Here is an 11706-nt window from a genome sequence, read left to right as displayed (position 1 = left end):
TAGGACTGCAAATTCCTATCTCACCATGGACTAACTTTTCTGTACCATTCCATTGCTTTTTTTTAAATTGCTGTTTTTTTCCCTTTTTCCTTCCGCCCACAATATTTAATATGGAAAATAATATGTGATTCTGTTACATTCTGTTTGTAGTTTGTTTGGTTGTTTGTTTGTCTTTTTGCACAATCCGCGAGCATTGCCACTTTTCATTTCACTGCACATCTCGTATGTGTATGTGACAAATAAACTTGACTTGATTTGAAACTGAAGGAATTCAGCTCTGCCCGCGACTGGATATAAGTCGCTGTTTTCGGAGAGAAGCCTCGAGTCGATCTTAGTGCTGCTACATTAATTGTTCTGTAGGTGAGAAGGAAACGGAGTTGGTTTCGGGGAGGATCTCTTACTGTAGGTCGCTGCCAATGTTCTGAGGAATATCTGCCTAAATGTATCTTTCCGCATCAGCCAACCGCTGTTTCATGTTTAATTTTGAGGTACAACGCGGAAACTGACCCTTCGGACCAGCGAGTCCGCACCGACTAGCGATCCTCACATATGAACACTATCCTACAAATGATAAGTGTTTGAAAAACATATATATTTTAAACATTTATATCAAACCAATTAACCTACAACCCTGGACGTCTTTTGAATGTGGGAGGCAACGGCGAGAACGAACAAATTGTGTACAGGGAAGCGCCCGTAGTCAGGATCGAACCAGGGTCTCTGGCGCTGTAAGGCAGTTGGTCTACCGCTCCGCCACCGTGTAGACAACTCAATGTGCAGTCGGTTTTCGACAACGACAAGGAACACTTGTCCCGCACTAAGCTTAATCGATCATCAGCCCTTCCAGACATGGTGAGTGGCTCTGAAAAGAGCCTTTGGGTCACTTTGTTGAGTTTCTCTCGCTTATTTGCATGGCCTGGATATTGGGCAGCACACCACCCTGAGCGATGGTCACCCCTCCCAGCAGCTTGTTGAGCTCCTCGTCGTTGCGGACGGCCAGCTGCAGATGTCTGGGGATGATGCGGCTCTTCTTCTTTTCCCGGGCTGCGTTGCAGGCCAGCTCGAGGATTTCAGCCGTCAGATACTCGAGCACAGCAGCCAGATAGACAGGGGCTCCTGCACCCACCCGCTGAGCATAGTTGCCTTTCCTCAAGTGCCTATGAACACAACCGACCGGGAACTGCAGTCCAGCCCGGGACGAGCGAGACTTGGCCTTGGCCCGAGATTTGCCGCTGGTTTTTCCTCGTCCAGACATCTCCTGATGTTTTGTACACGCAGAATGAGAAAATGATCACAGACTCGCCTTTCTTATACCTGTTTGAGGAATCCAGAGAACCGCTGGTGATTGGTGAAAAAAGACATGATCTCATTGGTGTGAAGAATGACCCAATCAGAGAACTGTTTTATCTACCAATCAAAACCCACAACAGAGAAGCGCAGAAAATAATTGCCAGTCCCTCCAAAACTCGAACTTTGAAATAGCCGCCAAACTATAAATCTGTATGTCAATACAATTTGCTATATCATGTAATAATTGCTTTTTTGATTATCATTTTTAATCTAAGTACATTGCGTTAAGATGTTAATTATACTGCTGCGAGTAAGAATTTCATTGTTCCGTTCACGGCACACATGACAATTAAATACTCTTGATTGTTGACCACCTTGAACCCCGGGCAATACAGCACAACGCATTTAATTTACGATTTATTTGGGCCGGTAACCAATTACAAAACGAATCTTGGAATCAATTAGTGATCGGTCACTTTGTAAACGGTGTCGGATTATAGTCTGGTTCATTTTCACAAAGGTTTGGGACAGTGTGAAACGTTCCTCCTTAAAAGACTGTAGACGAGTTGAAGAGAGAAATGCAATTCAGAAAAGTTACAGAGATGAAGACAGGAGTTCATAAACCCCAATACCCACAGCAAATACAATTGTAACGGCAGCACTAGTCGACTGGCCTTGGGCACAATTTATGATGACTGGGACAAGCTGACATGAAGGAAAATGAGTTTTACTTCTGTTTGATGGTCAGGAACGCAACATGGATACCGAGAATATCCCGCGTATATTGGAACATTTAATCACTAAACAGAATGTGAAATAATTCGCAAAACAAAAATATCCTGAAACAATTCTGCGATTCAATGTCGAAACATTAGTACAACTCTTTCTGTGAAAATGTGGGTGGCTCTTATAAGAGCCATTCGGTTGTCGGTGTTTTTTCAACAATGTGTGGATCTTTATTTGGAACTGGTGTACTTGGTCACCGCCTTTGTCCCTTCCGACACGGCGTGTTTGGCCAGCTCCCCGGGAAGAAGCAGGCGCACGGCGGTCTGAATCTCTCGGGAGCTGATGGTCGCCCGCTTGTTATAATGCGGCAGTCGGGAAGCCTCGCCCGCGATACGCTCGAAAATATCGTTCACGAACGAGTTCATGATGCCCATGGCCTTGGAGGAGATGCCGGTATCCGGGTGAACCTGCTTCATTACTTCGTAGATGTAGATGGAGTAAACTCTCCTTCCTCGACCTCCTGCGCTTCTTGCCTCCTTTGCCTGTGGATTTCGACAAAGCTTTCTTTGCTCCATTTCTTGGCGTCTGTTTTCGGCGGATCAGGCATTTCCTCGGTGGATTTCAAACACAAAAGCAAAAAATGATCTTTGCACAGATGTGACCAGAAACCGCTCGGAGCGCGGATTAAATAGGCAGTGACATCGCCCTATGCTAATGAGGGATGGAGCAGGAGCGGATCGTCATTGGACGGTCGGTGAGATGTTTAATGACACTTCTCCTGTAAACGCTCTGATTGGATTTCTAATCATAATCGCTCGCCCCGCCAATCATAAGTTGCTCTCACTCCCTGTTCGTCCTGTCCGGGTCACTCTGCGGACTGGGAATTGGCGCCGCTCTTGCGCAGTGGACGCTCTGGTCCAGTGGCCGCTCTGGTCCAGTGGCCGCTCTGGCCCAGTGGCCGCTCTGGCGCAGTGGCCGCTCTGGCGCAGTGGCCGCTCTGGCGCAGTGGCAGCTCTGGCCCGGTGGCCGCTCTGGTCCAGTGGCCGCTGCTGTTTAATGCAGCAGAAAGCCCAGAAAGCTGTCGTTTGTCATCCTTTAGTTTTAGAGACACAGCGCGGAAACAGGCCCTTCTGCCCACCGAATACTCGCCGACCAGCGATCCCCCTACACGAGCACTTTCCTACACACTGGGGACAATTTACAATTGTACCAAGCCAATTAACCTACCAACCTGAACGTCTTGAATGTGATAGTTAACCCGAGCACCCACAGAAAACCCACACGGGTCACGGGGAGAACGTACAAAGATCCGTAGTCAGGATCGATCCCACATATCTGGTGCTGTAAGACAGCAAATCTACCGGACACCACGGACAGACGATGTTTTCGGGTGGGAGCATTCTTCAGATTTTCATTTATCATAGTTGATTCGATTAATTGAGGAGATAGTGTGGAGTGTTGGCGAACACTTCAGCATCACTGATAGGTCCCAGAAGCCAAAACTGTCAAATACCGTGGGAGCAAATGAAGACGGGTAAATCGGTTTCAGAATCATTTCATTAGAGCGCATGTCCAGGGACCCCGACTGTCCTTTCAGACGCCTCCTATGTATATCGTCTGAATAAGGGCCTTGACCCGAAACGTCACCTATCCACTTTCTCCAGAGATGCTGCCTGACGCGCTGAGTTACTGCAGCTTTAATAGCTATCTTTATCTTATGATGGGCACCCTGCTACCAGTGGGAAGTAAAGAGCCAAAGATCAGAGATGCATAATTAATAGATGGGTGGGGGGGGGGGGAGGGGAGGGGGGAAGAAGAGGCGAGAAGAGAAATGTTACCCAGAAGACGGTGGGGTCAGGAAGTCACTGAATAGGTGGGAGAGGGTGGGACCCTCATCACATTGACTTGTTGGAAAGAGTCCACAGCAAGGGTTCCCAACCTGGGGTAAATTTACCCCCAGGGGGTAAATTTGTTGATTCTGGATCTGTACATATTTTTTCTCTTTGACTAACTGTGTTTGGTTCTGGTATATAATTGTTGTTCACCATTAGTTGTTAATAAATAACTGAAATAACATTGTTATGTGCAATTAAAGTTGGAGGGGTAAACGGGACGAAAAAGGTTGGAAACCCCTGGTCCACAAGATAACTGGAGGGTTGTATTTTGTAATTAGTGCTGTGCTGCAGGTGTCGGTGCAGAATTCAATGTTGTTTGTTACCTACATTAATGTTTTGGATGACAATGCAGGTAACATTGTGAGTAAATCTGCAGATGACACCAACAATGTTGATCTAGATCAGTTGGTTTGGTGGGGCAAGGAATGACAAATATAATTTAACTCTGACAAATGTGAGGTGTTGCACACTGATATGCAAATCCAGGGTAGGACTTGCACAGTAAATGGTAGAACATTGGAGAGTGTTGCAGAACAGAGATCTCGGATTACAGGTGCATGGTTTCTAGAACATCGTAATACGGATGGTGTGGTGAAGGCTTTGCCATACTTGCCTTCATTTGGAAGGGTATTGAATACAAAGCTTTGGTTATCATGATGCAGCTTTGTATTGGTGAGACTACACCTGGAATAGTGTATGTAGTTCTAGTTGCTCAGCTGTAGCAGGATGCCATTATGCTGGAAAGGGTGCAGAAGGGGTTTACCAAGATGTTTTGGGGACGTGTGTTTGAATTATAGGGAGAGGCTGGATAGGCAAGGATTGATTTGGGGGCATAGGAGGCTGAGGGGTGACCTAAATAAAGTGTGAAAAATCATGAGTGGCATGAATATTCAACACTCAGTTCATTTTCCCAAGGATAAAGGATTCTAAAACTAGAAGCATTGGCCCAAGGTGAGAGGAGAGAGATTTAAAAGGGACATCAGGGCAACATATTAACTGAGAGTATTTCATATCTGGAATGAGCTGTTGAGGAAACAGGTACAATTACAATGTTTAAAATTATATTTTGACCAACATTGGGATAGGAAGGGATTAGAAGCTAAAGGTCAAATGTGGGCGTGGAATTGACCCAGAATGCATACATGGTCACCATGGCCCAGGTGAACCAGGTGGCCTGTTTCTGTGCTATAAAGCTCCATGAAATTCTAGAAATGTTCCACCAGTGTTAATATCCTGGGCCCAGCGCATTGTTAGCTAAGGTGACATGGAGGCATAAAATCAGTAAAATGATCAGAACAACAGTGCAACTAGTCGGAGAATTAGGGTGGGGGAAGGATGGAGAGAGTCAGAACTAAACCAAGGTCAGCACATTTACTTATTTATCTCACAGGGACCTGCTGACACCGACCTCGTACTCCCTTCACTGTTTAATGCGTCCCACACACCAGATCGTTTCCCCCTCTATCCGTTGCTCCCAATCCACTTTCACTGGTCTTTGACATAACAATCCCCTTTGACACCAAATCTCCGTAATCTTCCCAGAAAGTGGAGTCACTGATGTTTAAGAAGGAACTGCAGATGTTGGAAAAATCGAAGGTTGACAAACAAGCTGGAGAAACTCAGCAGGTGAGGCAGCATCTATGGAGAGAAGGAATATGTGACGTTTGGGTCGAGACCCTTCTTCAGCCCAATGTCGGTGAGCGGGGGGGGGGGGGGGGGGTAAGGACAAAGAAAGGAAAAGGCGGAGACAGTAGGCATTGGGGGAGAGCTGGGAAGGGGAGCGGAAGAAGGGAGAAACTAAGGGCTATCTAAAATTAGAGAGTAGAGTAGGACTATGAAGTAGAGGCACTGATGTGCTTTCTTTATAATTGCATTAGTGTGCTGTGTCCAGGAAAGATCTTCGGAAATATGCATGCCCAGGAATTTGAAGTGTTTTACTCTCTCCACGATCGTCCCATTGATATAAACAGGATTGTGGGTCCTCATCCTTCCTCTTCCAAAGTCCACAACCAGTTCCTTGATTTTGCAGGTATTGGGAGCCAGGTTATTGTGCTGGTGCCATCTGGACAATTTGTCAATCTCACTTCTATACTCTGAGTCATAGCAGGGCTGCAAACATTGGGTAAGAGTTGGGAGTGAGAAATTGCGAGAAACCAAGCCCGATGGAGCGTAGCGACCTGGGGGGGGGGGGGGGGTGGGGGGGGGGGGTTGGGGTTTGACTGTGGGAAGGGGGTGTCCACCACCCATTGGTATGGAGCTGTTGCATTTTTCAGCTTGAAATTGTGCAATCTGGTGCATACTGTAGTCAGCCTTTTAACTTACACTTGAATGCAATATTTATGCTTTGTTGGATTAGCTATGAATAAGGTTACATTACATTCCTAATTACATTCCACAGTAGAGCCAGGCTGTGATCAACAGGTGCAGCACATGAATGATCTTAGTGTATTCATGTATGGTATTCAGATTATATAACCATATAACAATTACAGATCGGAAACAGGCCATCTCGGCCCTACAAGTCCGTGCCAAACAATTATTTTCCCCTAGTCTCATCTACCTGCACTCAGACCATAACCATCCATTCCTTTCCCATCCATATACCTATCGAATTTATTTTTAAATTATAAAATCGAACCTGCCTCCATCACTTCCACTGGAAGCTCATTCCACACAGCTACCACAGAGAGTAAAGTAAAGAAGTTCCCCCTCATGTTACCCCTAAACTTCTGTCCCTTAATTCTGAAGTCATGTCCTCTTGTTTGAATCTTCCCTACTCTCAATGGGAAAAGCTTGTCCACGTCAACTCTGTCTATCCCTCTCATCATTTTAAAAACCTCTATCAAGTCCCCCCTTAACCTTCTGCGCTCCAGAGAATAAAGACATAACTTATTCAACTTTTCTCTGTAACTTAGTTGCTGAAACCCAGGCAACATTCTAGTAAATCTCCTCTGTACTCTCTATTTTGTTGACATCCTTCCTATAATTGGCGACCAAAATTGTACACCATACTCCAGAATTGGTGTCACCAATGCCTTGTACAATTTTAACATTACATCCCAACTTCTATACTCAATGCTCTGATTTATAAAAGCTAGCATACCAAAAGCTTTCTTTACCACCCTATCTACATGAGATTCCACCTTCAGGGAACTATGTACAGTTATTCCTAGATCCCTCTGTTCAACTGCGTTCCTCAATTCGCTACCATTTACCATGTACGTCCTATTTTGATTTGTCCTGCCAAGATGTAGCACCTCACACTTCAGCATTAAACTCCATCTGCCATCTTTCAGCCCATTCTTCCAAATGGCCTAAATCTCTCTGTAGACTTTGGAAATCTACTTCATTAGCCACAACACCACCTATCTTAGTATCATCTACATACTTACTAATCCAATTTACCACACCTTCATCCAGATCATTGATGTACATGACAAACAACAGTGGACCCAACACAGATCCCCGAGGCACCCCACTAGTCACCTGCCTCCAACCTGACAAACAGCCATCCACCATTACTCTCTGACGTCTCCCATTCAGCCATTGTTGAATCCATCTTTTTACTCCTGCATTTATACCCAACAATTGAACCTTCTTAACCAACCTTCCATGAGGAACCTTGTCAAAGGCCTTACTAAAGTCCATATAGACAACATCCACTGCTTTATCCTCATCAATTTCCCTAGTAACCTCTTCAAAAAATTCAAGAAGATTAGTCAAACATGACCATCCAGGCACAAATCCATGTTGACTGTCCCTAATCAGACCCTGTTTATCCAGATGCTTATATATATTATCTCTAAGTATCTTTTCCATTAATTTGCCCAACACTGAAGTCAAACTAACAGGTCTATAATTGCTAGGTTTACTCTAGAACCATTTTTAAACAATGGAACAACATGCGCAGTACGCCAATCCTCGGGCACTTTTCCCGTTTCTAATGACATTTGAAATATTTCTGTCATTGCCCCTGCTATTTCTACACTAACTTCCCTCAATGTCCTAGGGAATATCCTGTCAGGACCTGGAGACTTATCCACTTTTATATTTTTCAAAATTGTCAGTACTTCTTTTTCTTTGAATCTCATAGTATCCATAGCTACTCTACGTGTTTCCCTTACCTCACATAATTCAATATCCTTCACCTTGGTGAATACCGAAGAAAATAAATTGTTCATTATCTCCCCCATCTCTTTTGGCTCTGCAGATAGCTGTCCACTCTGTCTCTCTAATGGACCAATTTTATCCCTCGTTATCCTTTTGCTATTAATATAGCTGTAGAAACCCTTTGGATTTACTTTCACCTTACTTGCCAAAGCAACCTCATATCTTCTTTTAGCTTTTCTAATTTCTTTCTTAAGATTCTTTTTACATTCTTTATACTCCTCAAGCACCTCATTCACTCCATGCTGCCTATAATGATTGTAGATCTCTCTCTTTTTCCGAACAAAGTGTCCAATTTCCCTTGAAAACCATGGCTCTTTCCAATTTTTACTATTTCCTTTCAAACGAACAGGGACATAAAGATTCTGTACTCTTAAAATTTCCCCTTTAAATGTCCTCCATTTCTCTTCTACATCCTTCCCATAAAACAAAATGTCCCAATTCACTCCTTTTAAATACTTTCGCATCTCATCAAAGTTAGCCTTTCTCCAATCAAAAATCTCAACCCTAGGTCCAGTTCTGACCCTCTCCATAATTATATTGAAACTAATGGTATTGTGATCACTGGACCCGAGGTGCTCCCCAACGCATACCTCTGCCACCTAACCCGTCTCATTTCCTAACAGGAGGTCCAGCACTGCCCCTTCTCTAGTAGGTACCTCTATTATTGCTGCAAAAAACATCCTGCTGTGGCGGTCCCTGGGGGGTAGGCCACTCCTTGGATCATCCCCCTCGCCGATTGAGGGACAGGGGCGTTGGTCTGCCACGGGGTTTCCAGACGACCCTGGGTCAAGTGCTCTCGAGGTGTGTGTGTGGTGTCCACTACACTGCTCACATTTTACAAACTCCAAATCATCCAGCCCATTTACAGAATGTGTTTCCCAGTCTATGTGCGAAAAATTGAAATCTACCACAATCACTACCTTGTGCTTGCTACTAATATCTGCTATCTCCTTACATATTTGCTCTTCCAATTCTCGCTCCCCATTTGGCGGTCTATAATACACCCCTATAAGTGTTGCTACACCTTTCCCACTTCTCAGTTCCACCCAAATAGCCTCCCTAGACGAGCCCTCCAATCTATCCTGCCAAAGCATTGCTGTAATATCTTCCCTGACAAGCAAGGCAACACCTCCACCTCTTGCCCCTCCAATTCTATCACACCTGATGCAACGAAATCCTGGAATATTTGGTTTCCAATCGCAGCCCTCCTGCAACCATGTTTTACTGATCGCCACAACATCATACTTCCAGGTGTCAATCCAGGCTCTAAGCTCATCCACCTTTCTTACAATGCTCCTAGCATTAAAATATGCACTTTTAAGAAACCCCCCGCCTCTTATTCTCTGTTTATTTTATTTTTCTTCTTTCTCCTTTAGATTTTGGGTCTGAGTGCTTCCCTTCTCTGCCTCACACACTGTCTAATAGCTTTCTCTATTTGTGTGCCTCCCCCCAACCATTCTAGTTTAAAGTCACCCCAGTAGCCTTTGCAAATCTCCCCGCCAGGATATTGGTCCCCCTCGGGTTCAAGTGCCGTCCTTTCTGTACAGGTCACACCTTCCCCCAAAAGAAGTCCCAATGATCCAGAAACTTGAATCCCTGCCCACTGCACCAGTCCTTCAGCCACGCATTTATCCTCCACCTCGCTCCATTCCTACTCTCATTGTCGCGTGGCACAGGCAGTAATCAAGCACTTGGCCCAAGTTGACCATCCTGGGTCTCACTGCACACTTGGTACTACTCCTGACACTGACTCCAGTTGCATATCTTCTCTCGTTCCTGACCCTGAGTTCAGCCTTGCACCTGGCCCCTTATTCTACCCTGACCATATCTGCTTACCTGCTTAGGTTCCCAGTGCTGAACACTCCCATTGTCCCAGCTTTGACTGCACACCTAGTACTATTCCAGACCTTGACTCTGGATGCACACTTGTCCTTGCACCAAGCCCCTCTGCACTGACAATATATCTGGCCAACGCATAAAGCTTACTAGGCCCTAAACAACTGCAGAATGACCTGTTAGCTCCTATACTCAACTCCTCTTGTTATGAAGGCCAGAATGCCATTCACTTTCTTCACTGCCTGCTGTAGCTGCATGCTTACTTTCATTGACTGATGAACAAGTACCTCTAGATCCCGTTGTACTTCTCCTTTCCCCAACTTGACACCAACATCCAGTGTCCCAGTACCTCGCCCGTGTGGAATCATGATCGATAAATCTCAGCTAGGGTTCATGTCATTTCTTCCCCAGCTTTGCACAGTATCCTTGAATATGGCTGATAAGCCCATCAGTCTGAAGAAGGGTCTCGATCCGAAATGGCGCCTATTCCTTCGATCCATAGATGCTGCCTCACCTGCTGTTTCTCCAGCATTTTTGTCTACCTTCGATTTTTCCACCATTTGCAGTTCTTTCAGAAAGTCCTTAAATAATGATCTGCTTCATACATCCAGGACCTGCTCTACCATATTGAAGACTTCCCCGTGAATTCTTCAAGTTCCGTCACCTTCATGTATTTTCATATATATTCAAAACAGAGGAGAAATACTCTCCAAGGATCTTTGCCAACCTCCTGCAGCTCCACACATAGACTTTGGTCTTTGACGGAACCACATTCTCTCCAGTTACTTGTTCCATTTTTCTCCTTAAACTTCTATGCCAAAGTCATCTCATTCCCCCATTTTTAACTTCCTTATTCCTTCCCATGAATACGTCTGCATCTCCTGTACATACCCAGGGATCACTTGATAGCAGCTGGCTGTACCTGAACACACCTTCCTTTTTTCTGACCAGAGCCTCCATACATTGTGACCCAGAGCTCCCTCCTCCTGCTGGCCCTGCCCTTCACACCAACAGGAATATTCAGAACTTGACCGCTCACTATCTCACTTGCTGGACGTTCCTTTATACTCAAACAACATACTCCTGTCATTTTTTGTAAGATTCTGTCATATACTGTTAACATTTGCCTAGCTGCAGTTTATAATTTTAGCTTGAGGAACAGGTCTGCATTTTACCATAACTGTATCAACACAAATAGAACTAAAGTGCCTTCCCATCTATAGTTTTAACAAGAATAGGTTAAGCTTTGAGCCCTTTGCACCATGGCTGTCCAGGTCTATATCCGGAAACGTAAATTCCACTTCACAGCCTTGTTATTTTTGCAACTTTCTCCAATCATTCTGTATCTTTGCTCCTCTAATTCCCAACAAGATCACCCCTATATGTCAATGTTCCATTCATTAATCCTCAATACTTTCATTTTAGATAACTGCGTGATGTTCCCCCTCATCAAAAACTCAACTACCTCTCCTCTCTTTCTCCTGCTCCATCTCGCTTGTCGCACTGGTACCCTGGAACATTAAACTACCAACCTGACCCTCCATCAACAATATTTCTGCAGGAGCTATAATATCCCAATCCCATATACTTATTCACATCCAGTGTTCGATGACCTCACCTGTCCAGCCACTTTTACTGAAATAAATGTAATTTAATCTGACACCCTTTGCTCGCTCCCTGCCCATCATCACCAAGTGCTTCGAGAGGCTGGTCCTGACACACCTCAAAGTCTGCCTACCCCCCACATTGGATCCTTATCAGTTTGCCTACCACAAGAACAGGAGTACGG

The 11706-nt window shown here is 44.9% G+C and overlaps 1 protein-coding gene and 1 pseudogene across 1 annotated transcript; both read right to left on the bottom strand.

Moving 5' to 3' along the window:
• Positions 1–880: 880 nt before the first annotated feature.
• LOC116969878 (late histone H2A.2.2-like) lies at positions 881–1255 on the bottom strand. The gene has a single exon (XM_033016638.1). It carries the CDS (start codon positions 1253–1255, stop codon positions 881–883), a length of 375 nt encoding a protein of 124 aa, XP_032872529.1.
• Positions 1256–2217: 962 nt separating this feature from the next.
• Positions 2218–4518, bottom strand: LOC116969877 (annotated as a pseudogene).
• Positions 4519–11706: the final 7188 nt, after the last annotated feature.

Source organism: Amblyraja radiata, unplaced genomic scaffold (assembly GCF_010909765.2).
Source record: "Amblyraja radiata isolate CabotCenter1 unplaced genomic scaffold, sAmbRad1.1.pri scaffold_363_ctg1, whole genome shotgun sequence".
Taxonomy (NCBI): domain Eukaryota; kingdom Metazoa; phylum Chordata; class Chondrichthyes; order Rajiformes; family Rajidae; genus Amblyraja; species Amblyraja radiata.
This window is presented reverse-complemented; position numbering and strand designations above follow the sequence as displayed.